The sequence below is a fragment of the Octodon degus genome, unplaced genomic scaffold (genome assembly GCF_000260255.1).
Source record: "Octodon degus isolate 3935 unplaced genomic scaffold, OctDeg1.0 scaffold00028, whole genome shotgun sequence".
Classification (NCBI taxonomy): domain Eukaryota; kingdom Metazoa; phylum Chordata; class Mammalia; order Rodentia; family Octodontidae; genus Octodon; species Octodon degus.
This window is the reverse complement of record NW_004524604.1, coordinates 18,538,475-18,559,211: the sequence shown is the minus strand read 5'-3', so window position 1 is coordinate 18,559,211 and position 20,737 is coordinate 18,538,475. Positions and strand designations below refer to the sequence as shown.

The 20,737-nt window shown below is 35.6% G+C and overlaps 1 protein-coding gene across 3 annotated transcripts in view; it reads left to right on the top strand.

Annotated features, from left to right (window-relative positions):
- Positions 1 to 20,737, top strand: part of Trpc1 (transient receptor potential cation channel subfamily C member 1) — a 97,822-nt gene that overhangs the window by 52,271 nt on the left and 24,814 nt on the right. For all 3 annotated transcript variants that reach the window (XM_004629214.1, XM_004629213.1, XM_004629216.3), the window contains 4 exons: positions 3,873 to 4,068; positions 8,156 to 8,492; positions 16,865 to 17,004; positions 18,799 to 18,942. In XM_004629214.1, coding sequence (XP_004629271.1) covers positions 3,873 to 4,068; positions 8,156 to 8,492; positions 16,865 to 17,004; positions 18,799 to 18,942 — 817 coding nt within the window. The remainder of the gene's footprint in view (positions 1 to 3,872; positions 4,069 to 8,155; positions 8,493 to 16,864; positions 17,005 to 18,798; positions 18,943 to 20,737) is intronic.

Genomic DNA, 20,737 nt, shown 5'->3' with positions numbered 1-20,737 from the left:
TAGCATTGGGTCTTCTGTTTAACTGGCAATGTTAGAAATTATTGACCTGAGTCCCCCACAGCTCAACTTAACAGCATGGCTTTATTTCTTATAATTTCGTCTTCATACTTTTCTGCTGGATGGTTAAGACCAAGGTAAAGCAGGACCTATGCAACAAGAGTTGCATACGATGTCTTTTAAATGAATTGTAAGTCAAGGATACAGTATAAATCTTAGAACAAAAATTAAGATTAAGCAATATTCAGAAAATTAAATGTTTCAAAAGAAAGGCTAAATTGTAATTTACACTTACTTACATTTAGTTACATTTGATCCAGAATGACTGTACCTTGTCAACTTATGTGGAATTTTTCTTCTCCTTCAAAGAAACAGAACCTGGTATTATTTAGATCATTTTTTCCAGCTGCCCTCTGCCACTTATTAGCCAACCTTAAATCCCTAAGGAAACTTTAAAATTTTTCCTTAGGGCTGGCCAAATAGCTCAGCGAATTAAAGTACCTGCAAGCAGGCGCAGGGGCTGGGCATTCCATCCCCAGGCCTGCTGTGCCAGCCCCGCCCCCGGGGTGTGCTGAGATCGCAGTAGAGACTGGGCGTGGTAGTGCATGTCTGTAATCCCACCTCTTGGGAGGCTGTAAACAGGCAGATCACTACAATTCTGATCTAGTAGTGAGACCCTGAACACGCTGTAGACCCTGTAGACCCTTCCCTAAAATACAAAATAATAATAAAATAATTAAGAAAATAAATAAAAATTTTCCTTTATGGCACAGTATCCCTGGTGCTGTCTGAAGAAGAAGCAGTTAGGATTTCTTCCAGTAACTGTTTCAAGTTTTCTACAGGGCCCTAGACCTAAACCCAGCTTCCACTGGAGCCCTATGCATTATATAGCATCCCTCCAGTGACTTGACAAATTCAGAAAATTCAAATGTCCACTTATTGGAAAGATGCTAAGAAACTTGCCACTTTGACCCAGGCATGCTGATTTAGGCCTGTAATCCCCACACTCTGGGAGGTTGAAGCAGAAAGGTCACTAGTTTGAACCCAGCCTAGGCAACTAAGTGACGTAGTGAGACTCTGTCTTAAAATGAAAAATTAAAAATAGGGCTGGGGATGTAATACAGTGAGAAAGCCCTGGACTTAATCCCTATTACCAAAGAGAGGGGAAAGAGAAAGAGAGAGAGACAGAGAGAGACAGAGACAGAAAGAGAACGTTTTTTTAGTAGCCATAGCAGCAGCAGTACATGTTGTATTTTTGATAATTCTGAATTGAAGAAACTTGAAGAAACTTATACATAAAAGATAACCATTTATAGGTTTTCAAATTTAGACTTGCTTTAATTTAGATACATTAAATTTGCTTTATACTTGATGTGACACTAAGTATGTACTATTAAGTAACCTGTTTAGATTTGAAGCCTTTCCTGTTGTAGTATAATAATTTGAATTAGTGTTACCATATGTGTTGATCAGGTTTCTGTTGCTCTGACCAAGTACAGGAGGAAAGTTTGTTTTGCTTCACAGTTTCAAAGTTCAGTTCAGGATCAACTGACTTCAGTGCAGAAATACTATGGTGATAGAGCAGAAAGCTGCTCACCTATGGTAGGCAGAAAGCAAAGAGAGAAGATACATCCATCAGTCTGAGAAGTAGTGACCCAGTTCCTCTAAGTGCTGCCTCCTATTAGGATGTTCACCTATGAACTCATCAGTGGATTAGCTATTGGTGAGGTTAATACCCTATGATGTAGTCACTGTTGTCACCTTTCAAGAGCCCTATATCTGAATAAGGCCCTACATCAGCTTTTGGGGGGACATTTTTGATACAAACCATAACACCATATGAAAGAGAATTTATTCCAGGAAAAGATTTGAAACAACTGCTATGAAAATATTATAGTTATGCAGTACTTAATTTAGAATTGGAAGTGACCATAGAACTTCAATCCAGTGGTTTTTTACGCATTTTATTTATTTATTTATTTGTTTTCTGTATTTTAGGGAAGGGTCTACAAGGTGTTCAGGGTCTCACTACTAGATCGGACTCGTAGTGATCCACCTGTTCACAGCCTCCCAAGTGTGCTTGGAGGGGATTACAGGCATGTGCCACCATGCCCAGTCTCAATTCCCTTCTCAGAGCACCTGGGGTGCGGGGCTGGCACAGCAGGCATGGAGTTTGAACCCCAGGCCCTGCACCTGCTTGCAGGCACTTTAATCCACTGAAATATTTGTCCGGCCCTCCAGTGTTTTTATAGACAGAAAAGAGATCTGTAAAGCTAGATGATATCAACATCTAATTAGAAACAGCTGAAGCCAAGAGCTAGATGCAAAGTTATAGCTAGAACATATGTCTCCTTGCTTCTAGTCTACTACATTTCTCTCTAAATGTCATAGTCACTTGTTTTCTAATAATTAGAAATTAAGCAAATTAGGTTAGTAAAATGTATTAACTTTACCTTTGAATCTAGTGATCTATCAGATGTTTAAAATGAGATGACTGTGTAATAATACACTCTTTGAATGTTCCTAGCTACAATTATGTTCTTAAGTCAAGAAGCAGGGACTCCTTCATTTGAAGAAGTCCAACTACTTATTCTCAGGTTACATAGTAAATAGAAAGAATGAATGAATGAGAGAAATATTAACCTGTAAAGAAAATAAGTTTTTATTGTTTAAGTTAGAATTTTATGGAAAATGCCTCTATATAGAAAGACCAACCAATGGCAAGTTCATATTTCACCTCTCTTTCTCTTGGCGATAAAGAACTTAAAAAAAAAATAGTTTCTGAAGTCGAACCTCAAAAAAAAAAAAAAAAAAAAAAATGAAGTCCAACCTCATGCCTGTAGTTCTTTCTTTCTGACTTCTTTTTGTACTGGGAATCCAACTCAGAACCTTGTGCTTGCCAAACAGGCACTGTGCTACAGAGCTATATCCCCAGCCTCTGACCTACTTCTTAAGTTGTTACTAAGTTTAGACATGTTTAATGTAATTGATACTTTACAAAAAAATATGTACCAAAACTTCATTTCACATATATTTTTATATCTGCCATTAACAAGGAATTCAAAGAGTTTAATAAGATTACAAACAATAATAATTCTAAAACTTCTTTAGTAGGTATATTTTAATATTGCTTTCTTACTTGAATTTCATTCCTGTGAGCGTTTTAAATATGAATAAAAATATTTTCAAGGGCCGGCTCAGTGGATTAAAGTGCCTGCAAGCAGGCACAGGGACTGGGGGTTCAATCCCTTGACTTGCTGTGCTGGCCCTGCCCCCAGGGCACACTGAGATGGCAATTGAGACTGCGCATGGTGGCACGTGCCTGTAATCCCAGCTTTTGGAAGGCTGTAAACAGGCAGATCACTACGAGTCCTATCTAGTAGTGAGACCCTGAACACCTTGTAGACCCTTCCCTAAAATTAAAAAAGAAAATATTTTCAATATTAGAAGAACACAAGTATATTGCAACTATTGGAAACTTATCTAAAAATATTTTATAATAATGATTGAGTAGCATTACAGTATTTATTCTATTATCTATTTGAGTAATACAGAAGGCATGTAGCCAAACTTAGAAAATAAGAGCAAATGTTAAAAACTGGCAACTATTATTAAAATTTCTAGAAAAGGCAATATACATAAGAGATATTGTGGTTATCTAAGGGTTATCTAAAATTATCAGTATGTGCACAAGGAACATAATTGTGTTGCAGTTTCTCCAAGACTGTGAAGAATTCATGTACCAGTTGCATCCCTTGTCTATAGGCACAAAAGACCAGATTTTGTGTAGCCCTATCAGAATTAAAATGATACTCAATTAAAAATTTTCTACTGACTGTAGCTACTGACTAATAATAAATTACTGCATGTTGTAGGAATGACTATGAAGAACTAGCTCGTCAGTGCAAAATGTTTGCTAAAGACTTGCTTGCGCAAGCCCGGAATTCACGTGAGTTGGAAGTTATCTTAAATCATACATCAAATGATGAACCTCTTGATAAGCGAGGACTGCTAGAGGAAAGAATGAATTTAAGTCGTCTAAAACTTGCTATCAAATATAACCAAAAAGAGGTAAGAGGCTTTTTGTGATTTTTTTTTTTTCCTTCCACTATAGTCTTGTGGCACACAGCAAAGGCTTTGGAATACCATTGGGCCAAGATCTTAGTTCTTCTTCATAGCATTGTCCTTAGAAGTTATAGAATCTGTGTGAGCTTTGCTTTTAAGAATTAAAAATATATATTTAAAGGTCTTACCACAGTGAATACTAGTATGAAGCAAATACCCAACAAATGGTAGTTATATTGTCTTTAATAATACTAGTTGTATAATATGGATGTTGATTTAATGTATTACTAACTACAGGTAGGAGCTACACAAGTAATGTCTGAGCCTCTATAATGAAGTTTCCACCTTGTGTTTTATCTGACATAGGTTTATTTTACTAATCTTGTTATGAATCTATGATAACAACTTGTATTTAAAAATAAAGTATCATATATTTCCTGATTCTTTACATTTGTAATACATTGTTAAATCCAGAGGTAGAGAGACACATGGTATAATTAAGTTGAATCTAGTTCTTCTGGCATTGTCCCTTCCTATTAAGGGGAATAACCATTTCTACTCCCCATATATACATATGATTCAGGAATGTGAAAAAAGGTATACATTTTAAATTCCATTGTTTTGAGATACCACTCTGAGTGTTGGTGTTTATATGTAGATGATAATATCTACTTGGCATAGGATTTTAATAAATGGTCCTTCAAGTATTACTTCTAGGACCCATTGTCAACACTGACGTGAGAATAAAATTTCCTTATCAAATTTGTATTACAAAAATTTGGTCTAAAGTATGTAATCATAGTAGGGGGCAAATAGAGGACTTTTGGTAGAATTTTGTAATCATATTGGTTAAAAAGTTGACCCTCATTACAGTTTTTTGACTTAGGAAATTGAGGTGAGAATTTTAAAACATTTACTTTAGGATTAACTAGGATAGTTCATTGCTTATCCAGATCTTTGGCTTCAAGTTCTGTAGTTTTTCTGCTACTCTTAAGTTTCTTGCTCAAGATGCAACATTTATTGGCAAAAACGAATTTAAGTGCAAGAATTTGTGTTTTCTTTTTTTCTTCTGGCAGAAAAACTGAATTTGGAAAAACAACAACAAAAAGGCCAACTAATGCAGAATGGCTTCCACAAGCCTGGCCCTGTCTGAGGGGGAGGCCCAGGAGCAGGGAGTGGTGGGGAAGTGCCAGGGCAGTGGGGACATTTGGCTTTGAAACTGAGCTGTGTCTTTAGGTGGAAGTGGACATCCTGGTCCATCCACTAGAAATATGCAGTGTCCCCAGATAGAGAGGTTTCTGTAAGTGTAAAAAAATTTGGATCAGTGTAGAAATAAATTTACAATTCAGCAATGTAACTGTCTAGCTTAAAAAGGAAAGGTAATGCTAATGTGTCTAAGTAGAATGAACATCTATAAGCTTCTACCAAAGACTTAGTAACAGTAACGTCTGAGTGGGCTGTGTTCTCAGGTGAGTGAGTCCACAGGGGGTGGAACTACTGGGAACTCACAACTGGACGCTGGGAGGAACAGGATCATTATAGGGCAGGTTGTGAAGAGATAGTCCAAGAAGCCTCTGAGGACTGATTGGCTTTGATATGGCTTCTGTGTGTTGCTTGGGCTTCGTAGCATTGTAACTTCAGGGTAGTAGGACTTCCTGTGTGTGAGTTCATGCCTTCAAGAGCAGAGTAAGTCTTCCAGTGAACAAGTAGAAGATTCATGACTTTTAAAGACCTAACTTCAGAAACTACATAGCATCACTTATAGAATCTGCTGATCATAGCAATCCCAACCCTGTTTCAGTAGAAGATAGGAAACATTTATCCCCCTTCTTTGCTTACTACTTTATTTATATTTTAGGGAAGGGTCTACAGGGTATTCAGGGTCTCACTACTAGATCAGACTTGTAATGATCTGCCTGTTTACAGCCTCCCAAGAGCTGGGATTACAGGCGCATGCCACCATGCCCAGTCTCGGTTGCCATCTCAGTGCACCCCAGGGGCAGGGCTGGTACGGCAGGCTCTGGAATCAAACCCTCGGCCCCTGCGCCTGCTTGCAGGTGCTTTAATCCGCTGAGCTATTTGGTCGGCCCTTACCCACTACTTCTTAATTGACAACAGAAGCATCAAAGAATCTGAGTGTATGTTGTAAGATTCAGAGCATTTACAGTTGAAATTTTGCTTTCAGATATTATTTAACATTGCTGTTAATTAAGTTATTATTACCTTGAGGGATAGCAAGTATGGTAATCAATCCTGAGTTTGCTTTAATATTTTGAGGATAGCTAATATTACAAAGTTCAGGATGCTACTAAGCATAGTAGTTTATGAGAAGACAAACTATCTCCCAGGTATTTCATTTTGAGGAACAAATTAAGATTTCATAAGGATTCTGTAATCTGAGCTGAAGAATAATAAATGGCGTAAGATTTAATTGCTGAAAATATATATATAACATATTAGTTTTGATTTGTTCTGTTATAGGGTGGAACCTACGGCCTTTAAAAAATTTTTAGTTTGGGACAGTGTCTTTCCCTAAGTTTTCCAGGCTGGGGTTGAACTTGTAGTCCTCCTGCCTCAGTCTTTCAAAGTGCTGTAGTTAAGGCATATTCCACCACACCTGTGTTAGAAAATGTTTTGATAAGCACAGTAAACAGTAAAATTCTGACCTTTTCTCTTTTCCATCATAGTATTACAGTGTACAAATTATTTTCTATCTGAAGATAATCTTTTTATGGGAATTTTTTTTTTGAAGATAATCTTTTTAAACAAAATATTTTAGATTACTTGAATAAGATTATGACCATCTATTTGTGTAATTTCAAAGCTGGTCATATTATTAATATTTATTTATTTTTAATATATTTGGTGCAGGTTCTCACTACACAGCTCCGGCTCATAGTGACACTGTTTTCATCCTCCCCAGCACAGGGATTACAGGTGTAAGCCACCTCACCTGGTCTTAGTGGACGGCTCAGCACTCCTGTGGGCAGGGCCAGCAAGGCATGTGTTGCGGGGGATCAAACCTGGTCTCTGTACTTGCGTAAGCAGGCTCTTAGTCTGCTGAGCTATCTCGTCGGCCCTCTGGTCATATTCTTGTATTCAGAATTATCAGACCACTTAAGTTATACCTCATAATATGAGCATTGTATTGGAAAAATATTGCCAGTGAAATTTGTAACCTAAGAAACTTGTAAACTTTTCTAAATTAATTTCTATATTTGAATTGGAATTTTTCTCCCATTTGGGCCTCTTTCCTCTGCTTATAAAAAACAACAACAACAACTGAGTTTTAAGGAAATTTAAGAGCGTCTTTAATACATTTTTCAAATTTTTTTATTGTTTTTGAAGCATGAATAGCTCTAATATATAGACAGTTCTGTTACATGTCAACTTTAAAATTTTATAAATATTATTATAAAAATTTTTAGGGCCAGCCAATAGCTCAGTAAATTAAAGTGCCTGCAAGCAGGTGCAGGGGCCAGCGGCTCAATCCTCTGGCCTGCTGTGCCAGCTCTGCCCCTGGGGTGTGCTGAGACAGCAATTGAGACTGGGCGTGGTGATGTTTGCCTGTAATACCAGCTCTTGGGAGGCTGTAGACAAGTGGATCACTGAGTCCAAGTCCGATCTAGTAGTGAGACTCTAAACACCCTGTAGAACCTTCCCTAAAAATTTTTTTTTTAAAAAGAATCTTTGTTATGCCAAATAAAAGCTTATACTACTGCAAGTATTTGAATGTGAGAAAACAATTCACTTAACAGTAGTGCATACTTAGAACAAAGCACTGTTTCTAAGGCTTTACATTGAATCTTTATAACTTTATGAGGAATATTAGAGTTAACAAGCTTGAGGCTTTAGAGAGGTTTAAAAACTTGCTCACGGTCATTTAGGAAGTTGTAGATGCTGGATTTAAATTTAGGTATTCAAGCTCTAAAGGCTGTCCTCATAACCTGTATGCTCTTTTTTTAAATTTTAAGACTAAAACTGTGTTCAGTGGATAGAATCTGTTTTAAGATAGCATGAAGATCTTGAATTCATCAATTAATAAGTACTTATAGGTCCTATTTTGCATTTTTATAATCTGTGTTCTTTTTAGTTTGTCTCCCAGTCTAACTGCCAGCAGTTCCTGAACACTGTTTGGTTTGGACAGATGTCAGGTTACCGACGTAAGCCCACCTGTAAGAAGATAATGACTGTTTTGACAGTTGGCATTTTTTGGCCAGTTTTGTCACTGTGTTATTTGATAGCTCCCAAATCTCAACTTGGCAGAATCATTCATACACCTTTTATGAAATTTATTATTCATGGAGCATCATATTTCACATTTTTACTGTTGTTAAATCTGTACTCACTGGTCTACAATGAGGATAAGAAAAACACAATGGGACCAGCTCTTGAAAGAATAGACTATCTTCTTATTCTGTGGATTATTGGTAAGTATCAAGTTAGTTCAAAAGATTATGCCTTTATTTAGCCCATTGGCTCTTCCGTACTTAATAGCATTATAAAAATCAGTTTGCAGTTTTATACTGTTTGCCCAGCAAGGACTTGATCATTTTTATGATCATTGAGGATTTAACTAACATTTTTGTAAAGATAAATTTTCCTGAGCTTGATTATATAATTTAATATTACGTTAACGCATAGAAATTTAATATGTTTTATTCTCAGTATATGAATTGTTCCCTGATTGTTAAAACTCAAAGTAACATTTCCTGGGCCAGGGAGATAGTTCAGCAGCTTAAGCTCCTGCCTGGCAAGTGCAGGATCCTGAGTTTGGTCCTCAGTACCAAAATAAAATAACATAACATTTACCAGTGAGTATTGTTTTGTGTAAGAACAGGAATTTTTCTTTTTATTTTTCTTAAGTATTTTAAAACTTAATGAATTTTATGCTCCTACATTTGATGAATTTTTGTCCTCCTATACATTTTGCTGTTTAACTTCTGTTTCACTATATCATTAATTTTTGTAACAGAAACCTAAATGCACCTTTGTTGCTATACCTGTGCCTCTTACAGAAATAATACTTAAATGTAGAGTTGAAGGAGTCCCTGGGACTGACTGCAGAAAGTGTTTTTTGCTGCAAACTGTATCTTTTTAGAAATGACAGGTTTTATGGCAAGAATGTCACTCATTGGTAGAGCATTTGACTAGCAGGTGCAAGGGTTATATCCCAACATTGAAAAAATAGTGATAAGTTTTTAAAAGAATAAGACATTTTTATATGCTGAAAACTATTTTTATAAGTATGCTTCTTTCCATATTGTCAGCCTTATTTTTGATCTCAGTGTTTTTCATCTATCCACTATTATACTAATGGGTAGTAAAATTTAGTCTTTTTTTTTTTTTAGCACTGGGGATCAAATTCAAGACCTTGAGCTTGCTAGGCAGGCACTGATGCCGCTAAGCTATATCCTTAGCCCTAGTCACTTTTTATATAAAGGATTGTATTCATCTTTTGATCTGTATTCTTGATAATTCAGTTATTAGGAAAAAATTATTTTATAGTGTCCCCTTTTTCAGCTATAAAAATAATTTTTATATGTTAGAATTTTAAACTAACAATCAATTTCATATAACTTGATTTCTGTCAGGGTTTTATTTTGAACAATATTCATCCTATGATATGTTAATGTTTAAAGTAAGGTAAGTAAAGTAAAAATAACATACATCTAAATGCTAGATATTACAGAATTAAATAATTACATTTTGTTTATATGTTACTGTTTTTTCTTAAAATAGTGTGTACCTGCTTTGGCCAAGCATAGCCAGAAACAGAAATGAATGCTGCATCCCTTGAGCTAATGGTCAAATTTAGGTTAAACAACAAAACCATCAGTAACTTGAGAATCATAAAATAAATGAGTATGTTTCATAAATCTTGTTTGAAGTCTTTGAGATATCCAAGAAAGATGTCAGACAGGAAGATGTAACATGGAGCTGAGAAGGAGGTCTAAGCTTGTGTTAGAAATGTTTAAATGTATACAAATAGGTTGTATATGAGAATATGGGAATCGATGAAACACTTAAGAAGAAAGTATAATATGCAAAGAGAGGTCCTAAGATCAAGCCTTGAGGAATCCCAAGACAACTGGGATTGCTTCTTACTAATGTTATTGTTTAAAAATTAGACCTAACAAAATAGAACATTGATTATGCAATGATTCTGTTGCTTATAATATTTTTTATTCTGTAGCTCTGGTTCTGGGTAAAGGTTGGGAATGACCATTTCTAGTAATTCTCTGATCTCTACTCCTTTCCCAAATAAAAGCAAGCAGTGTTTCAGCTAATAAAATGTTACCTGTCAGACTGTTTCATTTAACATTTTGACAGTTTTTAATTTGTTTGTTTTGAATGAAACTTACCCAAGGAGAATTTCTTAAGTGTTTTCTATTATATCTGTAAAAATTTTATATATTTGCTTCTATATAATGAAGATGTTATGAACAGGTTTTCAATAATATTTCATTTGGGGGCCTGCCCCTTAGCTCAGTTCTTTAAGTGGCTGCTTCAACAAAGCAGTCAGGCTCAGGTTGCTGTGGTTCGATCTCCACAACTCAAACCAGCCAAACCTGCCCTGAAGGCATTTGGAGCCAAAAAAAAAAAAAAAAAAAAAAGAATATTTCATGTATTTCACAAAGGAATTACTCTGCCTACTTGTTAGCCAGAGAATGAATCTCATTGGCTTACTTTGATCTTCACCAGTGTGTTACAGTATGATATTTTCTGTTACTTATACTCTCGTTTAAAATGCCTGGATAAAGGAATATACTATAAGATTATTCTGGGTTATATTACTACTCTCTGGTCCTCGTGGAAATATAAAATTGTGGAGGAATGTCTGAACAGAAAGAGAAAGGAATTTTGCTTTTTTTTTTTTTAAGTAATCTTGCATACTTAAAAAAAGGGACTATTCGGGATATTTTGGACATCTATTAATAAAACTGATTCTTACCTTTGAGATTATTTAGAGTGAATTGATAATAGATCTAATAAGCAAATTACATCCAACTTTAGAAAGTGATAATTATTACAAAAGAAAGGTAAATACAGAGCTAGGGGAATTAGGAGAAAGGGCCATGGGGCTTTCAATTTTTTAAATACTATGGCAATGAAAGTGGTGAGGAAAAACGATATGAAATAGTAAATGAGTTAGTCAAATGAATATCTGGGTGAGGACTTCCAAGAAGAATGTGGAGTGGTGAACAGCAGAGGAAGAGCCTCTTTGAGATTTGATGTCCAGATGCTAGAATATAGCAACATGAGGAAGAATAGGAGGGGGGAAGTGGGTACCTGGAACCCAGCAAGGATATGAAGTGAGAATCTAAGCCCACACACAGAGAGAAGAAAGACTTCAACAAAAAAGAACAGAGGTGGTGGCAAGCTGTTCTTTCTCCCTGAGCACTGTTTCACTGTGTGTACTTACAGATGCACGGTGACTATTGGTGATCCCAGAGGCCTCCACAGAGAAATGCCCAAGTGGAATTGAACAACAGACCCAGCAGATCACAGTGGCTGCTGAGTTATTAGGGTTCACTTGTCCCCCAGGGGAGGGTGATTATAGACAGGGACTAGCTGAGCTTGGAACTCAAAAGTAGCTGTGGACTGGCCCAAGCAGCTCCTAGTATCAGGGTGAGGCGAAACAAAGTTCAGGTTGGCAGGAGGCACACAATGTGTCAGGCTGAGAAAATCAGGTTCCAGCATCACAGCAAGAAACAGCCTGGTGGGGTGGTGGAGAGAGACAGAGATGGAGATGGAGATGGAGACGGAGACAGACAGATACAGCCAGCCAGCCTGAAGTTTAGTGAAACTAAAGATGCAGGCTTACTGGGCTTATCTACTACCACACCATAAATCTGGTTCACTTGCTAGGATTGATCATCAACACAGATTTGAACTCTGTGCACTTTGTCTACCACAAACACAGACATACCTTGAAGTGGACATTTTTTTTCCTTATTTTTATATGAATTTAAACATTGTTTCTAGTTTTTTTTGTTTGCTCTTGTTTTTAATCTCTTCCTTCTTTTTTGTCTTCACTAGTTTCTCACAGTTTGTGTGATCTTCCTTTGTCTTCTAGCCTTGCTTCTGTTCTCTTCCTTTTCTGTTTCTCTATTCTTCACATCTAACTCCTTTTAAATTTTCTTCCTAAGGGTAAAATTGCCATCCTGAGAGCATATTTACTATATACAATTTTCTGGTTTGTTTTAGATTTTGGTCTATAACAAATCTAGTTCATATAGTTAAAGGTAGCAAATTAATAATTACCACAGTTTATTGCTTTCTAGGTGCTATTTGATGCTATTGTTATCACTGATTGTATACTTAACCAGAGAGACATAATCCTTCTAGTCAGTTACTCTGCCTGACATGCCAAGACTGAGATTGCCTAAGGGTCATAAAAATGGTATAGGCCAGTGCCAAAGAATCCGGGATTAGGCAGCAACTTCTCATCACCAATAAATTGAAGTGGTGGGATCTTGCAAAAACTCAAAACCTCAAAGCCAGCTGCATCTGGAAAACACCCCTAAGATGTATTCATTTTCTAAGGGTTCTAAAGACTCTTTGCCATAAGCAGTTTACAAGCATTGACCCAAGATTTCACTTGAAAGAAAAGATGCTTAAACAAGATGCAATCCTAGCCATCCAGTTTACTAAAGGCAAACCCAGGGAGCAATAAGGTAAAACAACTTAAACACCACTCACCTGGATTCTCTGAAGTTGTAACAGCAGAATTAACAAAATAGATGAATGAGGCTCTAGAAAAAAATTAAATCAGAAATAACTTCTCAAATAACTGCAGTGATAGTGACTATAATCAAAGACATGGTTATTGACTCTAGAGCAGGTACAGATTTAAAAAAATATATAGAGGTACTTAGGAAGGTAACAGAAACCATGAATGCCCATCATAGGAAAGAAATGGAATCTGCAACAGAGATTCAAACAGATATCCAGGGGATTCAAAATTCCATTGAATATATATGCATCAGAATAAGCCAGTGTGAGTACAGAATATCAGATCTAGAAGACAGGATTATAATTAGTGATTATGAATGACTTCTTAAAAATAGCCAGGGAATGTGAAAAATCAATCCAACAGCTGCTAGACAATGCAAAGAAGAAGAATATTGATCTGAATCAATGAAATAGGAAAGAGTACAATAACATTTAAAAAATCTTGCTCACAGAAGTAGTGACAGAAAACTTTTCAAGCATGGAAAAAAAATTGGACATACAGATAATTGAGGTATATAGAACTCCAGTTAGCCATGATTATTAAAAAAAAGCTACGCCAAGGCATATAATAGAAAAGATTTCAGAAATTCAACACAAGAACAGAATAGTAAAAGCTGTTACAGAACAAAAAACAAGGCACCTGTTAAGAAAAGTCCATCAGAATCACAGCCAGCTTTTCAGTACAAACCCCTGGTCAAGAAGAGATTGAAGTGTTTTAAGCCTAAAAGAAAACAACCTCCAACCCAGTTTGATGTATCCTGCAAAAGTATCTTTCAAAATTGATTGAAAAATAACATACTTCCATGACAAAGAAAACCTGAAGAAATTCATGAACAAAAAACAACACTCCAAAATGTTCTGAAGAACATTCTAGAAAGAGATAAGCACTACAACTCCATGAATCCCTCAAAATGAACATGTCGGACAGCATAACAATTAAAAGAAAAAGACGGGTTGCTTCTAGAACAGAACAGACAACAGAACAGTAACATAAAATGGGAGAGTCAGTACATATAACCATCAACATTAATGTCCTCCATTCACTTTATCAAAAGAAACACTTTATCAAAAGAAACACTGATTGGATCAAGATGCACGATCCAACAATATGCTGCTACAAGAAGCATATTTGATTAATTCATAGACTGAAAGTCAAAGGATGGAAAACAATGTTTTATGTGACAGGAACCTAAAAAGAAGCAGGAATAGCTCTTATTTGCAGACAATGTGAATTTCAAGGCAAGACTGATTAAGAGAAACAAAGAAGGTCACTACATCCTTGTGAAGGGAATAATCCAAGAGGAAGAGATAATAAATATACAACAAATACCAGTGTACCTTACTATATAAAACAAATATTAATGGGCATGAAAAATCAAGTACTAGTGCAATTATATTGAGGGTTCCCAGTTACCCACTGTGACAAAGACAGGTCAACTAGATAAAAAGTCAACACATATTAGAACTGAACCAAACTTATGAACAAATGGACTTAGTAGATGTCTACAGTGCTCCACCCCATAGCATCAGAATATACATTCTCATCTGCACATGGTATGATCTCCAAAGTAGACCACATACTAGCTCATAGAACATGCTTAAGTAAATGTAAAGGAACTGAAATTATCCTGTGTGTATTTTCAGGCTATCATGCAATGAAAGAGAAATCAGTGGCAAAAGAAGCCACAAGAACTTCATAAACACATGGAAATTAAATAACACCCTCCTGGATATCTGGCTGATGATCTTCCAGCCACAGAGAAGAGCCAGAGTAGAGCCTGTAAGGTGGGAGTTGTATGTGCAAAGGGTAGTAAGGAAACAAAGAGATCGGTGTGACTAAAATAGCAGGAAATACTAGCCCATGAGGTCAGACAGGAGGAGTTATGAAGAGCTTTATATGCCATTATAAAGACTTTGGTTTTGACTCTGTGAAATGGGATTTAAGCAAGGGTGGTATATGTCCTGTTGAAATCAGTTGCAGTTTTCTTGGATTCTCTTTCATACCCACAGGACACAGTACCCTGAAATCTGGTAGCAAGTTTAATTAGCTTTGTAAGATACAAGATAGAAAACAGCATGCCAGTGCTTTAGCTTCAAATACGTCTTTATGGAGAGTCCGTACAGAACTTGTAGGTTGCTTCTTGGCCCCATAGTGGGTACTCTCATTTGTATGGGATAAGACCATGTGTATGGATGGAGACTACCTTACCTAAAAATACAGTCCAGAAGTACAGCTGTGGCTCCAGTCACACTCAGATTAAAAATGTCAAAGAAGCTGAGTCCTGTGTTTCTCAACCTGCTTTTATGGTATACAGTCCTGTTCATACTCAGAGTCCTCCAGTCCACATGCACTTTCCCAGTTAACAGTAGTGTTTGCAAAAGTGTTGAACACAGCAGACCTTCCATATTTTTCTTAATGTGGTATGTTTCCAAATAAACCACATTAGTGGCAGGTAACCAGATATTTTGTTCCCATGGAGAAAGTTTTACTTTCTGTTAATCCTTTTTCCTCTGGGAGCTACCAGAAAGGGTTTTGAGGCAAAAGAAGCACTGGGATTGTGAAAGAGTGACTGTGGTTGCTGTACTGAAAACATTTTAAGGAGATGAGTAGAAGCAAGGAGACAAACTAGCTAAATCAGGCAAGTGAAAGTAGTGGCTCAAAGTGGTTTTGAGAAGGATTAGACACTAAATATATTTTGAAAGTAGAGTCAACAGGTTTTGTTTTTGCACTGTTATATAGTTTTTTTAAAAAACCAGAAGACAGGGATACTTGAAGAGAATTTTTATTTATTTATTTTTTTGCGGTACCGGGGATTGAACTTGGGACCCTACAGTTGCCAGGACCATTTTTATTGAATAACTAGAAAAATGACTTGTCTGTGAACTGAGATGAGGAAGTCTGCAGGTGGAAAAATTTCAGGGGCAGAGAATAGGGGTTTGGTTTGGACACATTTCCAATTGCAGGTGTAGAATACCCAAATACTTTCATATAGAGGCTTAGAGAAATAAAGTATCATGAGAATATATGTTGTTTAAATGTGTACGTTTGAGAATCTGCTAGAGAGTTGGTATTTAAAGCCATTAAACTGGATGAGATCACTGAAGTAATAAGTACAATGAAAGAAAAGGATGGGGGGCCAAACGCGTGTGTGTGTGTGTGTGTGTGTGTGTGTGTGTGTGTGTGTGTTGTTACTTTTCTCTTGTTGCTGAGACAAAATACCTGACAACCAAAATTAAGGAAAGAAAAGTTCATTTAGCTCACAGTTTATAGAGGTCTCAGTCCATAATCAGCTGACTATAAGGCAGGGTGCTTAGGCAGAGGGGTAGCAGTTCATGGCAGTGGGAGGTGGCAAAAGCAAGAACAAAAAGGGAAGGGAAGCCTCTCTTCCTCTCATATGTTGCATGCAGGCTATCTGCCCTAGGGCAGATGGAGCACTCACATCCCCTAACCCAACACTAGACAAAGAACTAATCACAAACTCTAGATTCAGCCCCCTATGAAAATCCACACACACACTCCTCTTTGGTCACATGAGGCTTTGGGGGAATATACAGATACAAACCATAACTGTGTATGTGTATGTGTGTGTTTAACATTAATGTATTTGTTTTCTTAGCTTGTTTCATATTATTTAACATCTCTCTCTCTGGCCAAAAAGAAACTCTTCCCCCCTCCTGCACCACTCCCCCAGAGAGGGTCTCCTTCTAGTGCAGGCTGGCCTTGAACTCACTATGTAGTGTAGGCTATGCTCAAACTCACAATGGTCCTCTTGACTCAGCCTACCAAGTGCTGTGATTATAGGCATGCACCACCACACCTGGCAAAGAATCTTAATATTATTGTATTAAGTCATCTGAAACCTGTGTTTATTTTTTCTCAAATTTTAGGAACTTTTCTCTAAAAAGTTCTTGTTTTTCTTTTAAGGCTATAGCTGGCCAAGGGGTTGTGACTCAAAATATTATTTAGCTTATTTAGTCAAGTTTAATAACTTGACTCAAAGTATTATTTATTTTACTATTGAATTAAGAAAGTGTTATCTAATTTTGTTCTTCCTTTTTTTAGGGATGATTTGGTCAGATATTAAAAGACTCTGGTATGAAGGTTTGGAAGACTTTTTAGAAGAATCTCGTAATCAACTCAGTTTTGTCATGAATTCCCTTTATTTGGCAACCTTTGCTCTCAAAGTGGTTGCTCACAACAAGGTGACTATTTACTATGTCAATTGATGGCATAAAAGTGTACTTCAGAAACTTCAAGATATTTAATTATGTTAACCAGTTATACAGGGTCATTTCTGTGTCTGGTATGTTTTTATCTTAAAACTTACCTGTGTGCATATAGTTTTCTACCTTTCTAGTAATATAAAGAATATACCTTTTAGCCAGGTGTGCTGGTGTGCACCTGTAATCCCAGCACTTGGGAGGCTAAGGCAGGGTATTGCAGTGAGTTCAAGGCCAGCCTGGGCTACACAGTGAGTTCAAGGCCAGCCTCAACTACATAGCAAGACCCTGTCTTGAAAAAAAAAGAAAAGAAGAATGTGTCTTTAGAGGATGTTACCTTCTATATAGTAGGTACCATGATTGATATTTGATATACTTTATCTCATTTTATCCTCACAGGGAATTTATGAGACAGAAGTCCTTATTCCCATTTTGCAAATAAGAAAAATGAAGCTCAGAGATATTAAACCAAGACTGGATTTAAGTCCAGGTCTGTCTAGGCATTTTCTTTCTATTAAATGCCAATTCTTTATATCTGAGCTAGGTTCATGTAGTTCATTAACCTGTATATACTTTAAATGAGGACATAACTTAAAATGATTCATGTTAAATGTTTTTATATTAATCTGAAAAAAGTTTAGCTTAATGAAATTCATTAGTATTTGGCACATTTGAAATCATGGTTATCTTTTACATCTTAAAAAGTGATGATATAAGTGCAATTATTTTTTCTGATGAGTATTCATTTTAATTCACAATTTAATATGAATTTAGCTTTGTGGACATATAATTTTACTTTAATCAAGTATTATACTCTCCCAAGGCCAGAAAGGATAATTAGATACTATGTTAACAATCTTTAAATCCTGAGTTTAGAATTCTTCTGGGGTGACACAACCAAGTAACTAAAATACATAATATTCTCTTTTTTACTGATTTATAGATTATAGAAAAGGAAAGTGATTCTCTTCTATCATTTTATCTTTAAAAAAATTCTATTCCTTTAATTGGTTAATAGTATGCAACATACTGCTTAAGGACATTTGATGACAATATAAAGTAACTAAGAAAAATTAATCCTATATAGTTAGATAAAGAGCTTACATGGGATTGCTTTTTCATACTGATCTTTTTACTTCTAGAAGTAGAGTAGGCCTATAATTTATTATCCAAACAAAAATACATTTTGAAAGTAAAAGGAAATACTATTAGTAATTATGTACAGACAACTGCATATATCTTAGACCATTCCATGCAGTTCAGCTGAGCTTGGTCTCCTTCCCTTTCCTTCACTTCCCCTCTACCCTTTGCCTTTCTCTATTCTGTTTTTTCCCTCCCTCCCTCCCTTTTTCCCACCCTACCTCTCTCCTATGAATCATGCTATAATCTGAATTAAAGGACTAGGTTGGCTTAATATGATAGCTAATTAATTGACAACATACAGACTTTAAGTTTATATTTGGGAATTTAAGAATGAACTTATTTCATTCTTAAAATTTTAATGACAATTTTAAGAATTTTAGTTTTGTTTTTAAAACCTAACAATGTCTTAGAAAATTTTTTTATTTAGATTGATATTGTCTCATGTACATAGAAATATTTTATTTACTTAAAGCATTGTTTTATTAAAGAAGAAAAACTTTATAAAGCATAAATGGAGATTCCCTCTACAAAGAAGCATATTAAAATAGTTTTCTTTCAGAAACTTCAGAATATTTGTTTTTATTTTCCTGAGTTGAGAATATTGTTTCCCTTTGGCTTTTCTTTGAACCCTAGTTTCATGATTTTGCTGATCGGAAGGACTGGGATGCATTCCATCCTACACTTGTGGCAGAAGGGCTTTTTGCATTTGCAAATGTTCTGAGTTATCTTCGGCTCTTTTTTATGTATACGACCAGCTCTATCTTGGGGCCCTTACAGGTAAATAAACTTTCTTAAAGAACACTTGTCAGATTTCATTATTATTTTGCCTTTGTACTTAGACATTGGAACATTGTTCTCTCATGATGTTAAAACTGAACTTTGTTTTGGAAAATGATTAGCAATTACAAGGATGTACCACATTCATCTAGGTTGCTTCTGGCTTGGTGTTAGTCATTTGCTGTAAGGAATGTGAGCTTTTTAAAGCTGTGGTCTATTGGCCTTCCTCTTCCACTCCATGGGCATAGATGGGTTTAAAATATAGTTATAATTCAGATAATAGCATACCATAAAAATCTGCTTTTTACCAAACGAACCTCACATTTAAAATTTTAAGTGTTTTAGATTGTAAGAGATGTCCTACATAAACAGAAGTAAGTGTTTTGAAAGTGTTAGCTTTATTTAAAAATATTTTACTTTTGTGAAATAAATATTAATGTAATAAGTTGGAAAGTAGCAAAATTCGTAGAAAATAGTCCAGCTTTATATTTTATATTATTTCATATTTAAAGAAACTGAGTTTTTGATGTTTTGTGATTTGTCCAAAATAGTGTCATTATTATTGGTAAGATACCAAAGCTAAACTCAGTCTCTTTATATTTAAAAAAAAAAAAAAAACCTCAAAATTACTTGAATTTATACCACAAACTTTATTAGTTATTTTTAAGATAAGGGGTCAACTCCCTAGCTTTCCATAATATTCTTAATAATTCTAAAAATGTGAACAATATTTATTTTTCCTTGGAAAGTTGAAATTTATTAGTAATTTAGTACTATTACCTTTTTATTTTTTATAGTTTTACTACCATTATAGTATCATTCTGCTATAATTGCTGTAACTTTATAGTATATGTTAAAATCAAGAAAGGTACTACCATTAGCTTTTTGGTCAGAATTATCTATTTGAGTTTATATGAACCTTAGAACTGTTTTTCATATGTTTGTTGCCAAATGCCATATGGATTTTGCTAAGGTTTGCACTGGATCCATGCATCAATTAAGGTAATATGAACATTTTTGCAGTATTATATTTTCTAGTTCATGAACATAGGATCCCTTTCCATTTGTTTGTGCCTTTTAAAATTTGTTCCATCAATATTTTAGTTTTTACTGTGTGTTAATGGTTTCCATATGAAGTATCTTCCAAAGACTCATGTATAAATGTTTTGATCCTCACTGCAAGAGTATTAAGAGGTGAGGCCTAGAGGTGATTGACTCATCAGGTCACTGACCTTGTTAGTGGATTCATCCAGTGATGAGTTCATTAGCTGCCTGGGCTGTTACCAAGTAGGGTCTACTTGGAGGAGGTAGGTCCCTGGGCCATGGCTTTGAAGAGCATATTTCTTCTTGGGCTCTTTTCCTGTCTGCCGTGAGGTGAGCAACTTTCCTTTACCATGATCTTCGGCCACAGTGTTTACACTTTGCACCCAGCTTACTGTGGACTGAATTCTCTACCACCACAAGCCAAACCGAACCTTTGCTGCTTTAAGTTGCATGTGATATCCTAATTTCCTTTCCAGATAGTTTATTTATAGAAATAACTGTTTATTTTATATCCTGAGTCTATGTTGCATTTTTTTTTTCTTAGTTCAACAATTTGTGGACTTTGTGTGGTTTTCTGTATAAAAGACTGTATTGTATTCACGTAAGGATCACTTTAATTTTTATCTTTCCAATTTGGATACCTTTTCTTTGTTGTTTTATTTTTTGCTTTTCTAATTGCTTTGTATAGTACATCTATTATTATGTTGAATAGAAGTGTCAAGAGTAGGTATCCCTGTCTTTTTTTTTTTTT